Source organism: Oncorhynchus masou, chromosome 1 (genome assembly GCF_036934945.1).
Source record: "Oncorhynchus masou masou isolate Uvic2021 chromosome 1, UVic_Omas_1.1, whole genome shotgun sequence".
NCBI lineage: Eukaryota > Metazoa > Chordata > Actinopteri > Salmoniformes > Salmonidae > Oncorhynchus > Oncorhynchus masou.
This window is the reverse complement of record NC_088212.1, coordinates 75,676,077-75,703,485: the sequence shown is the minus strand read 5'-3', so window position 1 is coordinate 75,703,485 and position 27,409 is coordinate 75,676,077. Positions and strand designations below refer to the sequence as shown.

At 41.9% G+C, this 27,409-nt stretch overlaps 1 protein-coding gene across 1 annotated transcript in view; it reads right to left on the bottom strand.

The window, feature by feature from the left end:
- Positions 1 to 27,409, bottom strand: part of LOC135550806 (leucine-rich repeat-containing protein 49-like) — a 55,027-nt gene that overhangs the window by 24,567 nt on the left and 3,051 nt on the right. Inside the window, exons 7-9 of the mRNA XM_064981934.1 lie at positions 26,723 to 26,789; positions 23,162 to 23,305; positions 2,177 to 2,238 (exon numbers count right to left, since the gene is read on the bottom strand). Of these exons, the coding sequence (XP_064838006.1) occupies positions 2,177 to 2,238; positions 23,162 to 23,305; positions 26,723 to 26,789 (273 nt within the window). The remainder of the gene's footprint in view (positions 1 to 2,176; positions 2,239 to 23,161; positions 23,306 to 26,722; positions 26,790 to 27,409) is intronic.

Here is a 27,409-nt window from a genome sequence, read left to right as displayed (position 1 = left end):
CCACTTTATTTTAAGAATGTGAAATGTCAGAATAATAGTGGAGAGAATTATTTATTTCAGCTTTAATTTAATGTCTTTCTTTCACAATCCCAGTGGGTCAGAAGTTTACATAAACTCAATTAGTATTTGGCAACATTGACTTTAAATTGCTTAAATTGGGTAAAACATTTCGGGTAGCCTTCCAGAAGCTTCCCACAATAAATTGGGAGAATTTTGGCCCATTCCTCCTGACAGATCTGGTGTAACTTTGTCAGGTTTGTAGGCCTCCTTGCTCGCACACATTTTTTCAGTTCTGCCCACAAATGTTCTATGGGATTGAGGTCATGGCTTTGTGATGGCCACTATAATACCTTGACTTTGTTGTCCTTAAGCCATTTTGCCACAACTTTGGAAGAATGCTTGAGGTCATTGTCCATTTGGAAGATCCATTTGCAACCAAGCTTTAACTTCCTGACTGATGTCTTGAGATGTTGATTCAATATATCCACATCATTTCCCTGCCTCATGATGCCATCTATTTTGTGAAGTGCACCAGTCCCTCCTGCAGCAAAGCACCCCCACAACATGATGCTGCCACCCCCGTGCTTCAGGGTTGGAATGTTGTTCTTCTGCTTGCAAGCCACCCCCTTTTTCCTCCAAATGTAACGATGGTCATTATGGCCAAACAGTTATATTTTTGTTTCATCAGACCAGAGGACATTTCTCTGAAAAGTACCATCTTTGTCCCCATGTGCAGTTGCAAACCGTAGTCTGACTTTTTTATGGTGGTTTTGGAGCAGTGGCTTCTTCCTTGCTGAGTGGACTTCAGGTTATGTCGATATAGGACTTGTTTTACTGTGGATATAGATACTTTTGTAACTGTTTCCTCCAGCATCTTCACAAAGTCCTTTGCTGTTGTTCTGGGATTGATTTGCACTTTTTGCACCAAAGCACGTTCATCTCTAGGAGACAGAACATGTCTCCTTCCTGAGCGGTGTGGAGGCTGCGTGGTCCGATGGTGTTTATACTTGTGTACTGTTGTTTGTACAGATGAACGTGGTACCTTCAGGCGTTTGTAAATTGCTCCCAAGGATGAACCGGACTTCTGGAGGTCTACAATTGTTTTCTGAGGTCTTGGCTGATTTCTTTTGATTTTCCCATGAAGTCAAGCAAAGAGGCACTGAGTTTGAAGGTAGGCCTTGAAATACATCCACATGGGCACCTCCAATTGACTCAAATGATGTCAATTAGCCAATCTGAAGCTTCTAAAATCATGACATCATTTTCTGGAATTTTCCAAGCTGTTTAGTGTATGTACACTTCGGACCCACTGGAATTGTGATACAGTGAATTATAAGTGAAATAATCTGTCTGTAAACAATTGTTGGAAAAATTACTTGTGTCATGCACAAAGTAGATGTCCTAACCGACTTGCCAAAAATATAGTTTGTTAACAAGAAATTTGTGGAGTGGTTGAAAAACAAGTTTTCATGACTCCAACCTAAGTGTATGTAAACTTCTGACTTCAACTGTATATAAGCTTTATGTTTGGGCAAGGCAGGGTTTTAATTATTTATTTACTGCCTAAAACAGAGTGGGCTAGCAAGAGCTGCCATGAGAAATGAATCACATCAGGAGTCAACTGTGGCCCTCTGGACTGGCAACACTGTCTTATTAAATCAGGACTTCACAGGACCGTTTTCACAGGCAGAGACAGTGCTACTTCAGCATTCAGCCCCTGTCCTCCTGACTGAACTCAATGACAACTCCACTGTTTATATAAGGCTAAGGGAGGCAAAAGGCAAAGCCAAAAACCACACAAGGAAAAAAGAGCAGGGGTTTGAAAACACTCCCTCCACAGTAACAAAACAGACTTTCCATTCATGAGACACGCCGACATACCATCTCTTAGCAACCCAGAAGTACAGTAGGTTATTAGCCACTGGGGAAGGGAGAGACTGCCCTCCCCAGCAGTACAGTAGGTTATTAGCCACTTGGGAAGGGAGAGACTGCCCACCTCAGCAGTCATTCAGTGTGTGCTCAGAGAGAGAGAGAGAGGCAGTATGGGTCCTCCTCTGCAGCAGAGGCCAGGCCCAGCCCTGAGCTATAGGGAGCTGCCTGGGAGGGGAACCTGCCAGCACTGTGCTCTGTGGAGAGGAGGGGGTTACGCAGTAGCAGCAGTAGCAGCACATCTTACCTGGTGATGCTGTTGCAGCTGAGAAAGAGGCGCTGGAGGCAGGGCAGCTGGTCCACCTCTGTCTAGACAAAGAGAGGGAGAGAAAGAGGGGGATGAAAAGAGGAGAGGGGGCTCTAGAGGGGTTTGAGTTGTTGTAGCGGTGGGGCACTGCACAGTCACAGCGCGGCTCAGACCTTCCCATCCCTCTCCATTCCCTCAGTCACCTTGCAGCTCCCAGCTCCGGCATACAGCCCCATCCGCCCTGCGCGCGCAGGCACACTGCCGCGGCTGCACAGGGAGGGGAGGGGGAGAGCAAGGAGAAGGGGAGGGAGAGGAGAGTGCGCTAATGCAGAGATCCCCTGCTGCAGGAGCTTGCTCACTCACTCCGCTTATAGAAGAGAGAGAGAAAGAGAGAAAGAAAGAGGGGGCTACTGGCACACAGACACACACAGTGACACACACAGTGACACACACAGTGACACACACAGAGACACAGCCCAGCAGCAGCAGAAGAACAAAGGGAAGGTGACAGCGATATGGGCAAATTATGAATTCAACAGGAATAGATTAAAGTCTCCAGTGATGCCGATGTCATGGAATCTGTTTCATCATCAGGCTGTTTCAGGATTAATGGAGGAGAGAGTCTGGGGGAGGATGGGAGAATGTGAGGAGGACCAGCAGGCTGGCTGGTTGATGAGAACACAGAGGCACAATTCAATGTCACAGCCAGCTACAGGAGAGTAGGACAGGTGGATGGCAGTGGGGATGACGTGTTCAGCCTCATAGGGCAGGGCAACCTCATTAGCTGCAACTTTAGAAGCCTTCTATGAGAATGAATGACATGCGCTGGGATGTGTGTGTGTGTGTGTGCGTGTGTGTGGACACTGCCGTGAGGGACTTTTAGCGCTGCGTCAGCAAATACAGCCTCCACCAGCACTGCCTGTATCTCTGCCTCTCATCAGACAACAAGAGCTTAACCTAGTAGCCATCCACATAAGCTCCCTCTACACTACCACAATACTAATCCACATAACCTCCCTCTACACTACCACAATACTCATCTACATAAGCTCCCTCTACACTACCACAATACTCATCTACATAAGCTCCCTCTACACTACCACAATACTCATCTACATAAGCTCCCTCTACACTACCACAATACTCATCTACATAAGCTCCCTCTACACTACCACAATACTCATCTACATAAGCTCCCTCTACACTACCACAATACTAATCCACATAACCTCCCTCTACACTACCACAATACTCATCCACATAAGCTCCCTCTACACTACCACAATACTCATCTACATAACCTCCCTCTACACTACCACAATACTCATCTACATAAGCTCCCTCTACACTACCACAATACTAATCCACATAACCTCCCTCTACACTACCACATTACTCATCTACATTAACTCCCTCCACACTACCACAATACTCATCCACATAAGCTCCCTCTACACTACCACAATACTCATCCACATAAACTCCCTCTACACTACCACAATACTCATCCACATTAACTCCCTCCACACTACCTCAATACTCATCTACATAAACTCCCTCCACACTACCTCAATACTCATCTACATAAACTCCTTCTGCGCTGCCCCAATACTAATCCACATAAACTCCCTCTACACTACCACAATACTCATCTACATAAACTCCCTCTACACTACCACAATACTCATCCACATAAACTCCCTCTACACTACCACGATACTCATCAACATAAACTCCCTCTACACTACCACAATACTCATCCACATAAACTCCCTCTACACTACCACGATACTCATCCGTACAAACTCATTCTACACTACCACAATACATATCCACATGAACTCCCTCTACACCACCACAATACTCATCCACATACACTCCGCATAAACTCCCTCTACACTGCCACAATACTCATATGCATAAATTCCCTCTACACTCCACAATATCCATCAACATAAACTCCCTCTACACTACCACAATACTCATCCACATAAACTCCCTCTACACTACCACGATACTCATCTACATAAACTCCCTCTACACTACCACAATACTCATCCACATAAACTCCCTCTACACTACCACAATACTCATCAACATAAACTCCCTCTACACTACCACAATACTCATCCACATAAACTCCCTCTACACTACCACGATACTCATCCGTACAAACTCATTCTACACTACCACAATACATATCCACATGAACTCCCTCTACACCACCACAATACTCATCCACATACACTCCGCATAAACTCCCTCTACACTGCCACAATACTCATATGCATAAATTCCCTCTACACTCCACAATATCCATCAACATAAACTCCCTCTACACTGCCACAATACTCATCCACATAAACTCCCACTACACTGCCACAATACTCATATGCATAAATTCCATCTACACTCCACAATATCCATCAACATAAACTCCCTCCACACTACCACAATACTCATCCACATAAACTCCCTCTACACTCCACAATATCCATCAACATAAACTGCCTCTACACTACCACAATACTCATGAACATAAACTCCCTCTAAACTGCCACAATACTCATCCACATAAACTCCCTCTACACTGGCACAATACTCATCCACATAAACTCCCACTACACTACTACAGTACTCATCAACATAAACTCCCACTACACTACCATAATCCTCATCCACACACGCTCACAAGCTCACCCCTATCCCCCATTCTAACAACCCAAACGCCCACCTGCCAGATTAGCCTAATGGAGGCACTCCTTGTGTGGGTGAAAGACGTGATGCCCAGTTATTGTGGATTCCCTCTGATCAGTCTACTACACCTGGTCGTCTACTACAGCTCTCACTATGCCGAGGGCCAACTGGTCAGCCACTAGACTAGAGCACAACATTTACTGTGTAATGGCCATGCTGACCTCTATATCCATGCTCTCTGTTACATGAATCAGATCTGAGGGGCTTGGCCATTTAGTTCCGTTTATTAATTCGACCTTAAAAAAAAAAGCACACACAAAACTTGAAAAAGCCATACATGCACATGAGTAAAATCATGGAGGATAACACACAATAAAGTCTGGGACTTATTTTCATTGTGGTCCTCTTGAAACAAGATGGCTAGGCAAGATTGAACACAGTTAAAAACAGTACGGCATTAAGATAATTAAACATGAAAACAAAGAAGAATAACATCTATCTCATCATTGCAGTTACATTCATATGGGCACAGAAGACAATTTTTTTTATTTTTTTTATATATATACTTTTTAATACCCAAACATACAATATACTTGCAGGAAAGACGCTCAACAACTACATCATACCATACCAGTCATCCAACAGACTCCCATTCAGAGTGACACACAGAAGCATCCAGGGTCAATACCCTGCTCAAGCACACTTTGACAGATCTCCCACCAGGCCAAAAAACGTGAACCCGAACCCTCCAAGATCCCCCCACAGTTCCCCAATAGCTGTCCCTCAACCATTTGAGACCCCTCCCAAAGTCCCCCCCAAGAAAAAAAAATACAATTAATTCCATTCCCCACCCCCAAGAACCCCCCAATGCACCAACAACCAAGAGAATGAACTAACGAGAAAAAAGGAAAAGACAGAAGAAAACAGCAAATTAAAAATAAAATATTAAAACAAAGGACATCTAGGACAACTAAAATCATAACAGCAATGCCAACTGTATATGTTTGTGTGCATGTCTGGCACTATTACATGTATGTGTATGTTCTTGTATGCATTTATTTGAATGAGAGTGTGTGTATATATGTACAAACACCTGCACGGCATCAGCCTCAAGCAAACCGGCAGTGTCATTCAAACATACTTTTTATTATGTTTAATTTAGACTTTAAAAAAATACTTTTATCTTTGGCCATCATTCTATCTCCCGCACAGCAACTCCACTCCCATTTGTCTCCAATTCCACATCCCAACCCCCAGCTTCCCTCAGCCCATCCCATCTATCTCTGCTGGCCACCCACAGCCCATCTCATCTATCTCTGCTGGCCACCCACTTCGGGTTTTTATGCAACACATAACTTTCAACTATGCTGTGATGTTTAATGTAGAATTAAAATATATCTAATCGAATAGAATCCACAGATTCTTCCCAACTATTTTGCAATCTGTATGGCACCGCTGTCAACATCCTAGTCCTCAAATGAACCTGATATGCTTTCCAATTTGTGTTATTTTTAATCCTCCACTAGTTTTGATCCTTTATATTGGGCAGACAGACCAGTTCCCAACCTCCTCCTGCCACCTGCCTCCTCCATTTTTGGGGTAATGCTGTAATCAATTGGTTGTACTCTTGGATTGAGCAGACCTTCCCGTACAATTCTGATAACTTAATGAAGGACATAACTCTACCATTCTAATTTACAATATAATTTAAGAACAAAATACCCTTTTCAAACATCTTTCCCATAAATACAGGTATTTTATCAAACAACACACTTGAGTTTAGCCATAATATTTGTTGTAATATTTGTTCTATCTTTTCAGGTGATGAAATTGAAATTGTAGCCAACATTGCAATGCTTGTTTGAAAAATAGAGATACTTTGAAAAAAGTGTAATTATCAATTAATTGAAAATGAGACATGGCAATCTGCACAAAGGCAAAACTGCAATTTTTATACAATCGATGAGCTTTTCTTAGTAATCTACTTGAGAACCATTTAGGGTTCAAGTAAAACTTTTGAATAAGTGAAGCTTTTAGAGAGAGGTTTAGCGCTTTTATATTTAATCATCTCAACCCACCCAATTCATATTCATTATATAGAAAGAAACATTTTATTTTGTCTGTTTTAGCATCCCAGATAAAGTGTTTTTTTTTTTTGCTCATATGATTTGAAAAATGAATCATCAGGAGTAGGCAGTGCCATAAGTAAGTGAGTAAACTGAGATATGACTAAGGAGTTAATCAGGGCAAGTTTTCCATAAAAAGACAAGTATTTACCTCTCCATGGTTGCAGGATTTTCTATTGAAATTCATTGTGGAGAGCTTATTTATATCTTTTGTGATATGAATACCAAGTATGTCTACTTCACCATCAGCCCATTTTATATGTAAACTGCAGGGTAATGGAAACGTTTTATTTTTTAAAGATCCAATATGTAATATTGTACACTTATCATAATTAACTTTTTTTGTACTCTCTGGACTAAAACCTATCTAGATCTTCAACGAGACATTGCAAGGATCTAGCTTGCGGATTTAATATAAAACTTGAGTCATCGGCATACATGGACACCTTTGTTTTTAAGCCTTGGATTTCTAATCCTCTAATTTTGTAATTGGATCTGATTTTAATAGCTAGCATTTCGAAGGCCACAGCGAATAGATATGGTGACAGCGGACACCCTTGTTTAACAACTTTTCACAATTCAAAACTCTCTGAGAAGTAGCCGTTATTTACTATTTTACACCTGGGGTTGCTGTACATTATTTTTACCCATTTTATAAGAGAATTACCGAAATTGAAAAAAATACAGGCATTTATAAATAAAATCCAGCCGGCCTTTTTCAAATCCGCTATATATACCAGGCCTGCTTCTTAGATGTTTCATGATGTTCTATTATTTCTAGTAGATGTCGAATATTATCTCCAATGTATCGTCCATGTAAAAACCTTGTCTTATCAGGATGAATACCTGGTAAAACTCTTAATTCTGAGTGCTATGCATTTAGCTAGTATTTTTGCATCACACAATTGAAGTGTAAGGGGCCTCCAGTTTTTTAGATAGACTGGGTCTTTATATTTGCCATCTGGGTCTGGTTTTGATAATAGAGAAATCAGACGTTCCGGCTGAGTACCTGACAGACTACCATTTCTATAGGAGTATTTAAAACAATCTAACAATGGAGCTTTTAGTATATGAAAACAGGCTTGATATACCTCTACCGGTATGCCATCAAGCCCTGGGTTTTTTCCAGACTGAAAGGATTTAATAGCTTCAAAAAGTTCTTCCTCTGTAATTTGTCCTTCACACTGATCTTTCTGTGCATTTGTTAATTTCCCATTCAGTGGGAGAGGATGACACGGAAAAGAGAACACCTACCTAAAATAATTAGCTTCCTCTTTTAAAATATAATTTGGAGAACCATAGATGACTCCGTCATCAGTAACGAGTTTCTGCAAATTATTTTTGTTAGCGTTCCTGTATTGGAGATTCAGGAAGAATTTTGTGAATTTTTCTCCATATTCCATCCAGTTTGCTTTAATTTTGTAATAGATTAAATTAGATCGTTCTTGAATGACTTCCTCAAGTTCTTTTTGTTTTTTCCTCTAATTTATTTTGTATCTCCGTAGTATAATTTTTATTGCTATCTACCTGTACTATCAGTTAGTTCATGGATTCCCTTGTTAGTCTTGTCTCTTTAGCCAGAAACTGCTTTTTTTAATTGTTATTGATGAATAGTGAATTGAATGACCTCTGAAGGTACATTTAAAGGTATCCCAAACAATAAGGGGATTTGCTGAACCTACAGTTGAAAGTTTACATACACCTTAGCCAAATACATTGAAACTCAGTTTTTCACAATTCCTGATATTTAATCCAAGTACAAATTCCCTGTCTTAGGTCAGTTAGGATCACCACTTTACTTTAAGAATTTGAAATGTCAGAATAATAGTGGAGAGAATGATGTATTTCAGCTTTTATTTCTTTCATCATATTCCCAGTGGGTCAGAAGTTTACATACACTCAATTAGTATTTGGCAGCATTGCCTTTAAATTATTTAACTTGGGTCAAACGTTTTGGGTAGCCTTCCACAAGCTTCCAACAATAAATTGGGTGAATTTTGGCCCATTCCTCCCGACAGAGCTGGTGTAACTGAGTCTGGTTTGTAGGCCTCCTTGCTCGCATACACTTTTTTAGTTCTGCCCACAAATGTTCTATAGGATTGAGGTCAGGGCTTTATGATGGCCACCCCAATAACTTGACTTTGTTGTCCTTAAGCCATTTTGCCACAACTTTAGAAGTATGCTTGGGGTTATTGTCCATTTGGAAGACGCATTTGCGACCAAGCTTTAACTTCCTGACTGATGTCTTGAGATGTTGCTTCAAAAATATCCAGATAATTTTCCTGCCTCATGATGCCATCTATTTGTGAAGTGCACCAGTCCCTCCTGCAGCAAAGCACCCCCACAACATGATGCTGCCAGCCCCGGGCTTCACGGTTGGGATGTTGTTCTTCTGCTTGCAAGCCACCCCCTTTTTCCTCCAAACATAACGATGGTCATTATGGCCAAATAGTTATATTTTTGTTTAATTTTTATTTATTTATTTCACCTTTATTTAACCAGGTAGGCAAGTTGAGAACAAGTTCTCATTTACAATTGCGACCTGGCCAAGATAAAGCAAAGCAGTTCGACACAAACAACAACACAGTTACACATGGAGTAAAACAAACATACAGTCAATAATACAGTAAAACAAGTCTATATACGATGTGAGCAAATAAGGTGAGATAAGGGAGGTAAAGGCAAAAAAAAGGCCATGGGGGCAAAGTAAATACAAAATAGCAAGTAGAACACTGGAATGGTAGATTTGCAGTGGAAGAATGTGCAAAGTAGAAATAAAAATAATGGGGTGCAAAGGAGCAAAATAAATAAATTAATTAATTAAATACAGTAGGGAAAGAGGTAGTTGTTTGGGCTAAATTATAGGTGGGCTATGTACAGGTGCAGTAATCTTTGAGCTGCTCTGACAGTTGGTGCTTAAAGCTAGTGAGGGAGATAAGTGTTTTATTTTTCAGAGCTGCCCAGAGAGGACATCGTTTTTGTGGGCAGAGACAACTCATTCCACTCTGAGGCTTCAGTATACAAGAAATTACCTTTCTCAGCATTACTCCTGAACCTGTATAAGCGCACATTAGCAACACCTGATCTGGTGCTGTGATTGTGTGCATCCCATAACATGGGAAAAGTAATCCATTTAGATATCTGGGTGCAGAACCATAAATACTCCTGTAAACCAAACCCAGTCTAATCTGGGACACCCTAGCAGGTGAGTTTCTGAATGCAGCTCCTGCCTAAGTGAGTATGTGGACTCACCTTCAATACTACCCTGATCAGCTTATTCTGGGCTATCTAGAGCTTCCCCTTTATAAGCTTAAATAAGCCCCCAAACCAGGAAGTAGAAGCATAGTAAAAACTGCATTGAATGAGGGAGTCCTTATCAAGCAGCTTGGACTTTCTAGCCAAAAACTTAGTACTTGCATTACCCTTCTCTAGCACTTCAGTGGCCATGCGCACACCTCCCAAGCTTCCATCCCAGGTAGCTAACAGAGGTTTTAGTAGTCAGGACCTCACCCCCTAACACCACTCTGATTTCAGAGGACCAACACAATTTAGGTCTGGACCCTAAAATTATTTCCTCAGTTTTACCTAAGTGCAGAGACAGCTTATTATCTCCAAGCCATTTGCTAATGCTAGTAAGTGCTGTGCTAAGTATGCTCTCCAACATTGTTTTACTTTGTGAGACAACAGAAGTGTAGAGTCATCCGCATAAAGGAAAAGACGGCAAGAGCAAGCATCTTTTATATAGTTTATATACAGTAAAAACAGTAGAGGCCCTAGCACGTTCCCCTGCGGAACGCCATAACGTATTGATTTTGCCTGAGACAGTGAACCATTAACCTCTGCTACTTGCTCCCTACCTGACAAATAGAACTTTACCCAGCCTAGAGGGATACTTCTTAACCCCCGTGCCTCCAGTTTGGAGATTAGGACAGTGGTTAACTGTATGTCAAGCAGTACCATTCCACATAGATTTCCCTCATCAATCTCTTTTCAGATAAAGTCCATCAGGTAAAGTAGACATGAATCAGTGTAGTATGTTCTTCTAAAACCAGACTTAAAATGATGCATTAGACTGTTTGTTGACATATTCATAATTTTCTCATGTGCAACTGTCTCCAGGATATTTGGTGTTACACTAAGGATAGATACAGGCTTATAATTCATAGGGTCAGACTTTATCCCCTTCTTATACAGAGGTATAACTTTAGCTTGTTTCATGTTTCTGCAAAAGATGCCTTGTTCAAGAGAGAGATTAATGATATGCGTAATACAAGGGGCAATTTGCTCAGCAGAATCTCTAAGAAACATTGCAGGAATATTATCCAGGCCTGTGGCTTTGGAGCATTTAAGCTCTGCTAGTATACTGGCTATTTTGTCTGTTGCTACCTTTGCAAAAGAAAAAGAGTTTAACTGAATCCCTAACTCTGAATAATACTTCTTGACTTGGTCGTTTCCATACAAACTGGTGGGCAGCTTGCTAACTAGCTTGCTGGCAACAGAAGTAAAAAAAAAGAGTTTAATTAATTTGCAACTTTTTCATATACCATCTCCTCCCTGATGTTCACTCCAATACTGTTAAGCTTCTTTTTGGTAGTACTACTGCAGCCTAGGTCCTTAAATGATTTCCAAAGCTTTTTAGGGTAATTTTGGTTGTCAATGATTTTATCAGCAAAGTAACCCCTCTTAGCTTCATCCATCCTGCTCTGTGCTTCATTTCTGTGACGTTTATATATGTGTTACGGCTTTCTATGTGTGATGAAGAGTCGGACCAAAATGCGGCGTGTAGATTACGATCCATGTTTAATAAACTGAAGAAACACGAATCAAAATACAAACACTACAAAAACAATGAACGTAACAAAAACAGCCTAATACTGGTGCAAACTAATACACTACAGACAAAAGGACACTTAAGGACAATCACCCACGAAACACTCAAAGAATATGGCTGCCTAAATATGGTTCCCAATCAGAGACAACGATAAACACCTGCCTCTGATTGAGAACCACTTCAGACAGCCATAGACTTATCTAGAACACCCCACTAAGCTACAATCCCAATACAAAACACACCACATACAAAAACCCATGCCACACCCTGGCCTGACCAAATAAATGAAGAAAAACACAAAATACTTAGACCAGGGCGTGACAATAGGACAAAATCAGGTTGCTCTTGAGAGTTCTTACATTTCTTAAAGGCCTTATTCCTTGCTTGGATAGATTCTAGAATCTCATGATTAAACCAAGGCTAGATCTCAGATTTACTTTGACCCGTCTAATGGGAGCCATCACATTCACCATATCAAGGAATCTACATTTAAAGGCTTCCCAGGCACTGTCTATCCCTACACTATCCAGCACAGGTGACCAGTCAATTTGACCCACTTGTTCCCTAAACATTTCAACACAGTATTTTTTGTCCTCTGATTCTAACAGTTTTGTGACACTTAAATACACTGCTCAAAAAAATAAAGGGAACACTAAAATAACACATCCTAGATCTGAATGAATGAAATATTCTTATTAAATATTTTTTTCTTTACATAGTTGAATGTGCTGACAACACAATCACACAAAAATTATCAATGGAAATCAAATTTATCAACCCATGGAGGTCTGGATTTGGAGTCACACACTAAATTAAAGTGGAAAACCACACTACAGGCTGATCCAACTTTTATGTAATGTCCTTTAGACAAGTCAAAATGAGGCTCAGTAGTGTGTGTGGCCTCCACGTGCCTGTATGACCTCCCTACAACGCCTGGGCGTGCTCCTGATGAGGTGGCGGATGGTCTCTTGAGGGATCTCCTCCCAGACCTGGACTAAAGCATCCACCAACTTCTGGACAGTCTGTGCTGCAACGTGGCGTTGGTGGATGGAGCGAGACATGATGTCCCAGATGTGCTCAATTGGAATCAGGTCTGGGGAACGGGCAGGCCATTCCATAGCATCAATGCCTTCCTCTTGCAGGAACTGCTGACACACTCCAGTCACATAAGGTCTAGCATTGTCTTGCATTAAGAGGAACCCAGGGCCAACCACACCAGCATATGGTCTCACAAGGGGTCTGAGGATCTCATCTCGGTACCTAATGACAGTCAGGCTACCTCTGACGAGCACATGGAGGGCTGTGTGGCCCCCCCAAAGAAATGCCACCCCACACCATGACTGACCCACCGCCAAGCCGGTCATGCTGGAGGATGTTGCAGGCAGCAGAACGTTCTCCACGGCATCTCCAGACTCTGTCACGTCTGTCACATGTGCTCAGTGTGAACCTGCTTTCATCTGTGAAGAGCACAGGGCGCCAGTGGCGAATTTGCCAATCTTGGTGTTCTCTGGGAAATGCCAAACATCCTGCACGGTGTTGGGCTATAAGCACAACCCCCACCTGTGGACGTCGGGCCCTCATACCACCCTCACTGAGTCTGTTTTTGACCGTTTGAGCAGACACATGCACATTTGTGGCTTGCTGGAGGTCATTTTGCAGGGCTCTGGCAGTGCTCCTCCTACTCCTCCTTTTATAAAATGTAATAAAATGATCACTGATTCCATAGACTATTACTCCACTCTGCAATATTTTGGATTTATCAGACACCCTTATTGAGTCAAATGTACTTTGCACTGCTTCACATACCCTGGTGGGATCTTTTATCATTTGGGTCAGAGCAAGTGATCCACAGAAGTGCATAAACATTGTGGGTTAGTCTATTCTTTTTGCAGACATCAGTATTCCCATCAGTAACGCAAAGATTTCCTTCACCATCATTAATAGTAGCCCAACAGCTAAATGTCGGGCTAGCTGCCTGCAATCAGAACACTGAACCAAATCCAAGGGCACAGTTTATAAAAAAGAGAACATGAATAGTGCATGTGTCACACCCTAATCTGTTTCACCTGTCCTCATTATTGTCTCCATCCCCTCCAGGTGTCGCTTGTTTACCCCAGTGTATTTATCCCTGTGTTTCCTGTCTCTCTGGGCCAGTTCGTCTTGTATGTTTCCAAGTCAACCAGCGGTTTTCCCGTTCTCCTGCTTTAGGCATTCTACTTTTTCTAGTCCTCTCCGTTTTGACCCTTGCCTGTTTCTGGACTTTGTGCCCGCCTTCCTGACTACTCTGCCTGCCTTGACCATGAGCCTGTCTGCCACTCTGTAACTCCTGGACTCTGATCTGGTTTTGACCTTTTTGCCCGTCCACGACCATTCTCTTGCCTACCCCTTTAGATTAATAAACATTGTAAGACTCCAACCATCTGCCTCATGTGACTGCATTTGGGCCTCACCTTGTGCCTTGTGCAATAAACAGACAAAACTAGTACTGACCACACCAATAAAATAGATAGGGATGGATTCTTGATCTGGATTTACTACAAAATGTATAATATACTGTAAATAATATACAGTACTGAATTAGTCATAGAATAATTTGTCCAGTATGTTAAGGCAGCTGAGTGCTCATAGATCAATATTACTTATGCTGTAAGCATATGACCCAGACAGTAAAGTACATTAGAAACCCATGAGATAGACACTGCGTTAACATCCAAGGAAACATCAAAGTCACAATAATAAAGGACAGACATCAACATGCCTTAAACTCTCATTCCACTCTGCTACCACATATGAAGGGCAAAGCTTTCACGGGGTCCGACTGACTTAAACATTAATATAATTCAAACAAAAGTCTGATACTCATATTCCTTTTGTTTACGTTATGTTCATACCCCCTGGGCTCTAAGGCTCAAAATCACTATCAAAATGCATATTTTCCCTTGGAAAAAGATTAATGGCAAATGCAGGAGAAGGCTTCTAAAGCTGTAGCAAATGAGGAAACAAAACAAAATAAACAGGGCCAGGCACAGAATAGAACAAAAACTCCCCTCATCCTTGCTCCCTCTGTCCCCCGTAAGGCCTCCTGTTGCTGCACCATCCTGCTCAACTAACTGACTTTTTCCACATTGTTACGTTACAGCTTTATTCTAAAATTGATTAAATCGTTTTTTTCCCCCTCAATCTACACACAATACCCCATAATGACAAAGCAAAAACAGGTTTTTAGATTTTTTTGCAAATGTATTGATGTAACGGTCGTCGTATGAAGAGGATGTGGACCAAAGCGTAGCGTGATAAGTGTTCATGTTATTTTTATTTAAACTGAACACAAACAAAATAACAAGAGAATGAATGAAAACGAAACAGTCATGTCAGGTGCAGAGACACAAAACAGAAAACAACTACCCACAACCCATAGTGGGAAAACAGGCTGCCTAAGTATGGTTCTCAATCAGAGACAACGACAGACAGCTGTCCCTGATTGAGAACCATACCCCGGCCAAAAACAAAGAAATACAAAAACATAGAAAAAAGGACATAGAACGCCCACCCTAGTCACACCCTGGCCTAACCAAAATAGAGAATAAAAAGCCTCTCTATGGCCAGGGCGTGACAATTGAAAATAAAAAACTGAAATATCACATTTACAAAAGTATTCAGACCCTTTCCTCAGTACTTTGTTGAATCACCTTTGGCAGTGATTAAAGCCTCAAGTCTTTTTGGTTATGACGCTACAAGCTTGGCACACCTTTATTTGGGGCGTGTCTCCCAATCTTCTCTGCAGATCCTCTCAAGCTCTTGTCAGGTTGAATGGGGAGCGTCGCTGCATAGCTATTTTCAAGTCTCTGCTGAGATGTTCAATCGGGTTTAAGTCCGGGTTCTGGCTGGGCCACTCAAGGACATTCAGACTTGTCCCAAAGCCAATCCTGCTTTGTCTTGGATCTCTCTGTACTTTGCTCTGTTCATCTTTCCCTCGATTCTAACTAGTCTCCCAGTCCCTGCCGCATGCTTCACCGTAGGGACGGTGCCAGGTTTCCTCCAGACGTGACGCTTGGCATTCAGGCCAAAGAGTTCAATCTTGTTTCTCATGGTCTGAGTCCTTTATGTTCCTTTTGGCAAACTCCAAAAGGGCTGTCATGTGACTTTTACTGAGGAGCGACTTCCGTCTGGCCACTCTACCATAAATGCCTGTGGTGGAGTGCTGCCGAGATGGTTGTCCTTCTGGAAGTTTCTCCCATCTCCACAGAGGAACTCTGGAGCTCTATGAGAGTGACCATCGGGTTCTTGGTCACCTCCCTGACTAAGGACCTTCTCCCCCGATTGCTCAGTTTGGCTGGGCAGCCAGCTCTAGGAAGAGTCTTGGTGGTTCCAAACTTCTTCCATTTAAGAATTATGGAGGCCACTGTGTTCTTGGGGACCTTCAATGCTGCAGACACTTTTTGGTACCCTTCCCAAGATCTATGCCTCGACACAATCCTTTCTCGGAGCTCTATGGACAATTCCTTCAACCACATGGCTTGGTTTTTGCTCTGTCAACTGTGGGACCTTATATAGACAGGTGTGTGCCTTTCCAAATAATGTCCAATCAATTGGATTTACCACAGGTGGACTCCAATCAAGATCATCTCAAGGATGATCAATGTTAATAGGATGCACCTGAGCTGAATTTCGAGTCTTATAGCAAATGGTCTGAATACTAACGTAAATAGAGTATTTCTGTTTTTTATTTCTACAAAATTTGAAAATATTTCTAAAAACCTGTTTTCACTTTGTCATTTAAAAAAATTATATTTCACCTTAATTTAACCAGGTAGGCAAGTTAAGAACAAGTTCTCATTTACAATTGCGACCTAGCCAAGGTAAAGCAAAGCAGTTCGACACATACAACAACACAGAGTTACACATGGAGTAAAACAAACATACAGTGAGATAAGGGAGGTAAAGGCAAACAAAAAGGCCATGGTGGCGAAGTAAATACAATATAGCAAGTAAAACACTGGAATGGTAGATTTGCAGTGGAAGAATGTGCAAGGTAGAGATAGAAATAATGGGGTGCAAAGGCGCTAAATAAATACCGTAGGGGGAGAGGTGGTTGTTTGGGCTAAATTATAGATGGGCTATGTACAGGTGCAGTCATCAGTGAGCTGCTCTGACAGCTGGTGCTTAAAGCTACTGAGGGAGATAAGTGCTTCCAGTTTCAGAGATTTTTATAGTTTGTTCCACTCATTGGCAGCAGAGAACTAGAGCGAGAGGCGGCCAAAGGAAGAATTGGTTTAGGGGGTGATCAAAGAGATATACCTGCTGGAGCACGTGCTACAGGTGGGTGCTGCTATGGTGACCAGCGAGCTGAGATAAGGGGGGACTTTTCCTAGCAGGGTCTTGTAGATGACCTGGAGCCAGTGGGTGTGGCGACGAGTATGAAGCGAGGGCCAGCCAACGAGAGTGTACAGGTCGCAGTCATTATGGGGTATTGTGTGTAGAATGATGAGGATTTGTATTTATTTCATCCCTTTTAGAATAAGGCTGTAAGGGGTCAAGGGGTCTGAATACTTTCCAAATACACTGTATGTGCACGTCAGTGGCAGTTTGCAATGGGTTTGCAATGGGTTACAAAATAAAGCCATAGCCTACTTTAGGCATAAACAAAAGAAGGCTACTGTATGCATACAGCACGGTCAACCCACCACACCACTCAGTGACTTAGTTAGGGGGACTTTAATGGTGGGCTGCTCTAACACAATTACTGTATAAACAACTTAGGAGAAGAGGAGTGCATTCACTTCATGCCGTTCAGGCACCATTATACAACACTTTTAATGTGCTGTCTTCTACAGTTTATCAGAGTACAGCCAATATGTTCTCCCTGTTTATTATGCTTATTATGCATTTTGGTTGAACCAAAATATTACATGTAACAACATTTTTATGAAATTGGAAACAATTAAATAAAAATGTGAAATTAAACAATAATATATGTTGATGATAATGCTAACAATACCCTAATATATTCAATATGCTATAAACTATTGTCTTTTAGCAGTTTCACTCAATTCCTTATAATCAACCTAATAATTATGACACACCCCTCACTATTGCTATTCGTTGCACTAATTGCACTGTCTACATAACCTAGTTCAAGCATTCATGACATTACCCTGAAGAAGGCACAGTGAAGAGGAAACGTTGGGTGTTTTACACAACGAATGACTAGGAGTTTATACATATGGTGTGTGTGACTCTCTTTGTTTTTATAGCTTACTGTCTCTAACACTAACAGTATTACAGGGATGCTGCCTCCGCAGGGGTGCTGTTGCCATAATTAGGATTATGGCTATGTCTGATTAGAGAAGTCGTGAAATAATTAAATCAATCACTGCATAAATAATAATGAGAGAGACAGGTGCGAGGAAGGCTGTAATCTCTGCCATTTGCAACACTGCTTTTATAGGAACATTTCTCTACTGCTACTTGAGAACACACATTAACAGTACTGTCTCCTGCTGCGTCCCTATAGTGACAGGAACGCTCTGCTCCTGAAATAAAGACATTAGATGACTGTGCGCTCCCACTCACAGTGTCACATAGTAGGCTTTGAGGAGAAAGCTGCAATGAATCCTTATAACATACATTTCTGCATGCTGAAAAAATGCAATTCATACCACAGTATGAGCACATAGTCTACCACACATACACCTGATTCCCAGACTGAATATTCACCCCTGCTTCTCCGTCAGTGTAACAGGACTTCCAGCTCTGACTGTGGCTGAGTCTAAATTTAGACACAGAGTCTCAGACAGAGTGATGTCATCACTGGGCTGATGTGGTGCATAAAAAAGCCCACTGTCTGACCTCCACTGTCTATCTCATCTTCTAACAGCAGGGGACCAGAGACGAGGAGTTCTGTCTGAACCTGGTGTCCGTCTCTCTCCTGCGTGTCCTGGGCTTCACCTCTACAGCTCAGCTTCACCCAAGCTATGCTGACAGCTGACATGTGTTTGATTTTCTCACACACTGAGGAGCTCCCCTATAACCATTACTGTGCCAACACAACCTCTCATAACCGCTGTCTCTGCTGCATGCAACAACACTCTACAAAGAGAAGCGCCAACAAACACGTGTGTGTGTGTGTGTGTGTGTGTGTGTGTGTGTGTGTGTGTGTGTGTGTGTGTGTGTGTGTGTGTGTGTGTGTGTGTGTGTGTGTGTGTGTGTGTGTGTGTGTGTGTGTGTGTGTGTGTGTGTGTGTGTGTGATCCTTAGTAAGTGCTACTGGTGACCTGGTCATTCAATGGCTGAGGTTGTTTAAGTTACTTGTCTTTTAGAGAGTGCATACAATATACAGACTAAAACCATACAGAACAGTATCTCACCCATTCATCACAAACAGAGTGATACTCTGTTACCATCATCTCCAAACTGTTCCATTTTAGGTGTCATTTAGGATGGTTTTCTAGGGTAAACAAACCTTTCAGACATGTACCATATGTAGCACAGTACCCAAAGGGTTATACATACAGAATGACTAAAATACTGGCCTTCCATGTAACTGAGCCCAATATTTAAGTGTAGGTTTAAACTTGTTTGGAAAAGTGCACTTCAATGTATTTGTCTTTCCTTTCAAGTCCTTTCCAAAAAGCCACTATATTCCTCTCTAGAATGAAAAGGAAAACATTTTAAGACACCTGAAAGTATCTGTGTTTAGTTTGCGCCTGCAATCCGAATAATGAAAGAGCTTTGAGAAAAATGCCGAAGGGTAGAATTTTTTCTCCACCCTCCCGTGAGGCCAATAAAACATTATATCCGATTATTAAAAGTGGAAGTAATTTCATCAAAACTTCTAAGTGGGTAAACAGGAGCTGTAGTTGATAAGATGAGACACTTCTGTTTTTATCTACAATTTTTCCTGCCTGGCCACGTGATAGAAGTCAGGATTATGTCTGTGTCTGAGGACGTCGGGAGTTGACATAGAAACTGGCCACTAGGCAACCGTGAGCGCTGTCACCTTCAAGAAGGTTTTGGTTTTGCTTGGGCGTGGTGGACAGGGATGGCAGACGCGAGTACAAAAGGAGGTTGCATGTTCCAATCCAGTGATAGAAAACTCAATCCCAAATCCCCCCCCCCCCAATTCTATACATTTTGCCATGTCTAATGTGTATTCGTGATATTTAAGTGACAAAAAAATAACAACAATATCCATGGGCTAAAAAACCTAAATAAAAAAACGTTAGCTGACATGGGCTAGTTGATCTGGACATTTCTGACAAGTTATAAATAGCTCTCTAAGGTATGCAATGACTGACATGACAAGAGGAACTGATGATGCACTACCCAATTTCGAAATGGCACCTTGTGCAGTCTACTATTACAACTTTCAAGAGTAAGTTTAGAGCCGGACTGAGTTCCTTAAAGAAAATGTACAGAGCCTTGCGAAAGTATTCGGCCCCCTTGAACTTTGCGACCTTTTGCCACATTTCAGGCTTCAAACATAAAGATATAAAACTGTATTTTTTTGTGAAGAATCAACAACAAGTGGAACACAATCATGAAGTGGAACGACATTTATTGGATATTTCAAACTTTTTTAACAAATCAAAAACTGAAAAATTGGGCGTGCAAAATTATTCAGCCCCCTTAAGTTAATACTTTGTAGCGCCACCTTTGCTGCGATTACAGCTGTAAGTCGCTTGGGGTATGTCTCTATCAGTTTTGCACATCGAGAGACTGAAATGTTTTCCCATTCCTCCTTGCAAAACAGCTCGAGCTCAGTGAGGTTGGATGGAGAGCATTTGTGAACAGCAGTTTTCAGTTCTTTCCACAGATTCTCGATTGGATTCAGGTCTGGACTTTGACTTGGCCATTCTAACACCTGGATATGTTTATTTTTGAACCATTCCATTGTAGATTTTGCTTTATGTTTTGGATCATTGTCTTGTTGGAAGACAAATCTCTGTCCCAGTCTCAGGTCTTTTGCAGACTCCATCAGGTTTTCTTCCAGAATGGTCCTGTATTTGGCTCCATCCATCTTCCCATCAATTTTAACCATCTTCCCTGTCCCTGCTGAAGAAAAGCAGGCCCAAACCATGATGCTGCCACCACCATGTTTGACAGTGGGTATGGTGTGTTCAGGGTGATGAGCGGTGTTGCTTTTACGCCAAACATAACGTTTTGCATTGTTGCCAAAAAGTTCAATTTTGGTTTCATCTGACCAGAGCACCTTCTTCCACATATTTGGTGTGTCTCCCAGGTGGCTTGTGGCAAACTTTAAACAACACTTTTTATGGATATCTTTAAGAAATGGCATTCTTCTTGCCACTCTTCCATAAAGGCCAGATTTGTTCAATATACGACTGATTGTTGTCCTATGGACAGTCTCCCACCTCAGCTGTAGATCTCTGCAGTTCATCCAGAGTGATCATGGGCCTCTTGGCTGCATCTCTGATCAGTCTTCTCCTTGTATGAGCTGAAAGTTTAGAGGGACGGCCAGGTCTTGGTAGATTTGCAGTGGTCTGATACTCCTTTCATTTCAATATTATCGCTTGCACAGTGCTCCTTGGGATGTTTAAAGCTTGGGAAATCTTTTTGTATCCAAATCCGGCTTTAAACTTCTTCACAACAGTATCTCGGACCTGCCTGGTGTGTCCCTTGTTCTTCATGATGCTCTCTGCGCTTTTAACGGACCTCTGAGACTATCACAGTTCAGGTGCATTTATACGGAGACTTGATTACACACAGGTGGATTGTATTTATCATCATTAGTCATTTAGGTCAACATTGGATCATTCAGAGATCCTCACTGAACTTCTGGAGAGAGTTTGCTGCACTGAAAGTAAAGGGGCTGAATAATTTTGCACGCTCAATTTTTCAGTTTTTGATTTGTTAAAAAAGGTTGAAATATCCAATAAATGTCGTTCCACTTCATGATTGTGTCCCACTTGCTGTTGATTCTTCACAAAAAAATACAGTTTTATATCTTTATGTTTGAAGCCTGAAATGTGGCAAAAGGTCGCAAAGTTCAAAGGGGCCGAATACTTTCGCAAGGCACTGTATATATATTCTTTATCCCCGGGGGACGCGCCCCACAGTTTGGAGTTAATGCCTAAACTTAACCTTAAACACTTTGAAATTTGACGTTTGGAACTTCTAAATTTGACGTTTGAGAAACATGCATGAACGTCTAATTCTAACGTGAGAGCATCTTGAATTTTCCAGCATACCAAGTGAGGGAAGGGTTTGGAGATGTCAGATTTGCATACAAATGAAGGACCTGTTAAGGCCTGTTTGTGCTCCTCTGTTGATCAGAAATACTATATTATAGATACGTAAGGGGAGGGAATTTCTGTTTCAAAAATATCCTATTTCACTTTCACTGGAGTCAGCATGAGGAGGGGTTAATGAGCTAGCTATTTCCCCCTTGGTAACCACCGTAGATGACAGGAGGACAAGTATGCTACTTCACTTCGTGTTTTTTCTTGGTGAGACATGAAACAGAAAAACTTCTAAATGTGATACCAAGACAAACATCAAAATAAGGAAAACATGCAAAGGCTTGTGCCAGCAGCGGGGGATGATAACAAGATGAAAGAAGAATCTGCAGTTAACATCATCATCTAAGACGAAAATGATAATCTAGTCTACACATGTCAATGCATGAGTAGGTAAGGGGACAGACACTAGCAACACCTTGGGGACGGTCAGAGGTTTGATACACAGCAAGAAGCTAGCTTAAGCCGTCAGCTGTATGCCAACGAGTGTGTATATATCAAACCACGACAGTTGGATGTGTGCATCTGTTAAAATTGGCAGCATTAGCAACACAGCAGCATACTGTTCTTGCACAGTATATTGCAGAGTGGGGGGAACCATCCTCAACCATTACTGTGATGATAGAAGGGCCAAGCTGTTTGCGATCTTAGCACAGATCTGAATCACTACAGGCCTGAGCCATTACATCTGCACAGTGCATTAGTATGAGCCCAAAGGATTAGACACGATCCAGCTGCTTCAGTTCAGAACAGCCAGGGCTCTGCTCTACCATCAGTCAGTCAGTAGCCCCTTCAGTATGTCATGCCTGCAGTCCCTCCACCAACCCCAGCCTGTGGCCCCTCAGATCCCAAAACCCAGCAGCTCTCAGTATGTATGCTCTTTTGTGTGTATGTACAGTACTGACATGTATGTGTAACTGATATATGTGTGTGCATGTTTTTAAATATATGTAAATTGCAAAGTATTTTGTCTGTAAGGTATTTTTCCAAGTAAGACTAGCTCTCGCCATTGGCGTCGACTAATGGGGATCCTTATGAAATAAAATCCCCTCCCCTCCCCTCCTCTCCCTCACCACAGTGGAGATGCAGTTGCGTCTCAGGTTGATCTCGGTCAGTGAGTCCAGGCCCTGCAGGTTGTCCACCCTGGAGATGCAGTTCCCTGCCAGGTTCAACACACGCAGCTCAGACAGGTGGGAAAGGTTCTCTATCTGGGAGATCTGAAGGCACAGGGAAACACAGACCGAAACATCACTGTGATAAACTGGTGAAATGTTCTCTTAAGTCCTGATGAATGAAAGGCTCACACCATGAGGGGCTTGACTTGAGGCTGTGCTGCTATAAATATATTAGGGAGGTGATAGGGGCCATAAGGGTGATTTTCAGTGTTGAGAATATGCTCTGTGTTGTCTAAATCAAATGATGAGACATGCCAGATCTGTTTGTTGTGCAAAATAAAACTTGAGTACAGCGGAAGTAGAGCAGACACCTGTGTACCGTGATTTACTAGCCTAAGGCCATTCCATATTCTCTGCTAAAAACAGCCCAAAATAAATTATACCTTCAAATGAGTTGGAGATAACTTCTTTGAATTTTTAACATTCAATGTTACCATCCAATTCAACCCTTACAATCACTCCTTTCGTTTCTGACCCACATTATCATAATTTCGATGTCAAAACAAAGTCAGTGTTCTCTTTGAACCATGAGTCCAAACGACATCCAGAATCCAAAAGGGTCAGTAGTAGTGATATGTGGCCCTGGCCTCATTCTGGTTGAGGGGGAACTGTGGGCCTCTTGTCAAAATGAAACTAACTACTTCAAGACCCATGGGATTCCCTGGTTGCTGTCTGTCAGTCTGAGTGTGGGGCTGTGAGGTGTGTGCCACTCAGTCCTGTGTCCTCTCCATTTCAGGAAGAGGTCAGGTTTGCGTCCCAAATGGCACCCTATTCCCTACGTACGGGCTCTGGTCAAAAGTAGTGCACTATATAGGGAATAGAATGCCATTTGGGACACGCCCCAGAACTACAGTAACTACCACTGAGAGGCCGGCTTTTGGGGTTCCCTTTCCCTTGATGATGATACACTGCGTGTTACTCCAGGGGTCAAAGGTTGAAAGGCTCCTGCAGTGAGCTTGATGCAAGTAGACATGAATCAAGACAGACTGAGTATGGTTGTTAGCTTAGGGTAGAATCTAAATGAACAGTGAACATCATTTAAAGGACAAAAGCTGCATAGAGCTCTGGCTAAAAGAGCCTCTGCTTTTCCCTTCCAATTAGGGGAGGGAGGGGGGTGACTGCCTGCTCTCCACATCTAAGCCCTTCCATGAGTGATACTGAGGCACACTCTTCTCTCTCTCTCCTCTTTCATAGCTTGACCAGACAGTGCTGTCATAGCCTTAGCACTCTAAGGCCAGTGTAACAGTGCTATGTCAGCTATCTATTTGTACAGAAAGTTGTCTAGCTGCCAGTAGTGAGTAGTAGAAGTGGTATCTCAGTTATGGAGTTCAGACAATAGGTCCAGGTGTATTAAGTCCCCCAAATGCCTCTCATAATGCTGTTGTTGTTGGACAGAGACCAGAGAGACAGGCAAGAGACGTTGAGATTGAAACAACTTTTGTTATGACTGCTGACAAATACAACAGAGTGAGGTAATGTTCCACTCCAACTGAGGCTTCACAGTGGTGTTCTCTTTGATTCACAGTTCCACCATGGCTCCAATGAAAAGCATTCTCTCTCTCAAGTCCACTTTAACACAAGTCAGCACATGGCTAAACTAATCTCTGCCCTGGCTGGGACTGGGACATCATCCTCTGCAAAGCTAAGAAACCCAGAGGGTCCACTCCACACTGGCTGTATCTTTCACTGAACAGTAATTTTACATCTCTCGTCAGGGCAGATTAGATCATCTCATCTGAAAATATTTAACTGGGTTGTGTTACAGATAACTGTGGAACTGCTTTCTGTTGGGGTGGATCACGCATCCAAAATATGTTATACAGTGGTTCCCCGCTCATTTTACAGAGGAGGAACATGAGAGGTCAGGGCACAGTTTAAGTCTTAATGTCCTATAGGGATATTTGCTCTTCAGGCAGGGTCACATCTGTCTTAAAATAAAAAAGGCAAAGTGCATTGTAAGTTTCAAATAATTTCATAATTAAGTTAAATATTGTCTGTTTGATGAATAATTTTAAATTTCTAATGTAATTCATTGTAGACATTATATACTGGTACTCCTTGCATTCCTGATACAATAAATGTAGTGCCATTCAAAAACTCTCAAGGGATAAAAAATGTTGTAGACTTGTCCTCATTAAATAGTAGCCGTTATCGCTAGTGTCAACTAGATACAGAGGATCATATTGTCAGCACAATCCATCACTCAACCAATGGAAGGACATGTTATTTAACAATATGATGTCATCTTCTAACTCCAGGACCTGGTCAATGGGGTTAAATGTCCTTCCTTCCCAGAGAGGATATTCCTCTTGAACATTTCCAACAAACTGGAAATACGACAACTTCCTATCCCCAGAGCACATCTCCCTTCTAGGTAAAATGAGAGGCCAGGCAGGGGTGATTTGAAATTAGGGCAGAAATGATCCCTTGTTTGTGGTCATACATAGGTGACTTAAACACTGCTGTGCTTTGGAAAGTACAAATGTGGTAAGAAGAAGACACAGTATGTTCATGGTCAGAGGTCACTGGAAAACAACGGCTGCTGGGTAGATTAACAGAAACCAATGTTTAATTGGGAATGAGAGTATGAGACACATGAAAAAGAGCAGCCGGAGTCAGAGAGAGGAGTCTCACAGGGACTCTGGATTGACTTTCAATGGAACAATGTGGGTGATATACTGGCAGCACATTTCAAACAACCAGCACTGCGGACAGATGACTTTTCAATCCTATCCTCTTTTTACAGGTGCTGGCAAAATCCTGATTTGACACCAGCATTACTGTGATCCCCTCTCTTCACAGGCTTTTAATACGTTGTGACAGCAGCCAGATCATACTGTAGGCCTATCTAAGGAGAAAAGCTCATCAAATCGGCCTTTGCTCAACTTACCATTCATGAGTTGTAGAACAGCTTTATCAGGTTTTCCTTCATTGTAAAAGGAACAGAAATAGCCTTGCCTGTTAGAGAAATTATAGTAATTGAAGAAGAACTGTAAGGTAACCCAGAGCAAGATTGGGATGTTTGGAAGTAAGCTCCTAAATATGTTTTAATTTGGCGGGAAAACAAAAGAAAGGTAAAGTACTCTAGTAACGATGGCTGCGAGAGCACTGAGTTTCAACTAAAAGTACAAATATAACTCACTGCCTTCACATGACTGAATATAGAATGTTCTCAAAAGCCTCGCAACAGGAACCAATGCATTTGCTTTCCTGTAGTCAAGCCTGCTTGAGCTTAACTGTAGGGGCCCAGAGTCAGTGACGTAGTAACCAACCGGCAGTATGGGGGAGGTTGTAGTGCCTCTCTGCTCTTGCTGAACCTCACAGCTAGATATCACAGTCCCCCACTGGTCACAGTATTGCAAACAACATTACAGACAATAAATGCATGTGGGTGTATATTTAGAGAACAAAAAGGAATGTAAGTGAAGTTATAATTTTCTAAGGTTTGAAACATGGTACCTGATTGCCATGCAAGTCCAGAACATCTAGTTTAGTCAGGTTATCCAGACTGCATATCCTCTGGATTCTGCAAAACATTAAACAGACAATAATATTAACATCATCCTCTCTGGTATTCCATACAAGATAGCTCTCCTATAACACAACGTTACTATGACAAAGAGCTGGTATCCCATCTGCTAACTGAATGGTTACCAGGCACAAGGAAATGGGATTGTCAAAGAGCGGTAGGAATTGATTTTCTACTGATGGTTAAGTTGACTGTTTTCCACTGTCCTGTCATCCAGGATTGTCTATACAGACCAAACTGTAACTTAGGGAAGTTAGGTTACAGTCCCTTGGAAATTCTATCAGAAACCTAAATCTGTGGTATGCTTTGCTTGAACGGTACCGCAGACTGCTCTGAAAGTGGGTTCTAAAAAGACAAATGTCAGGTTTTACAGACTCTGGAACAAAACCAGACCTCAGCAATGGGATCCCGGTGGCATTTGCCATGATTTGTGACTTTAATCTTCCTCCTTCCTGACCTTTAGTTTTAAAGTAAGGTGATGTTAGATGTAAAATTCACAAAGAGAGCAGTGGTATGGTTTGGTACAGAAATTGGGCACCTGCAGGAAAGCACTTTTCAATAGAGGTTGATATATAAGCTAGCTGTGCTGTGGCGGTCATACAGTATCACTTAATCCA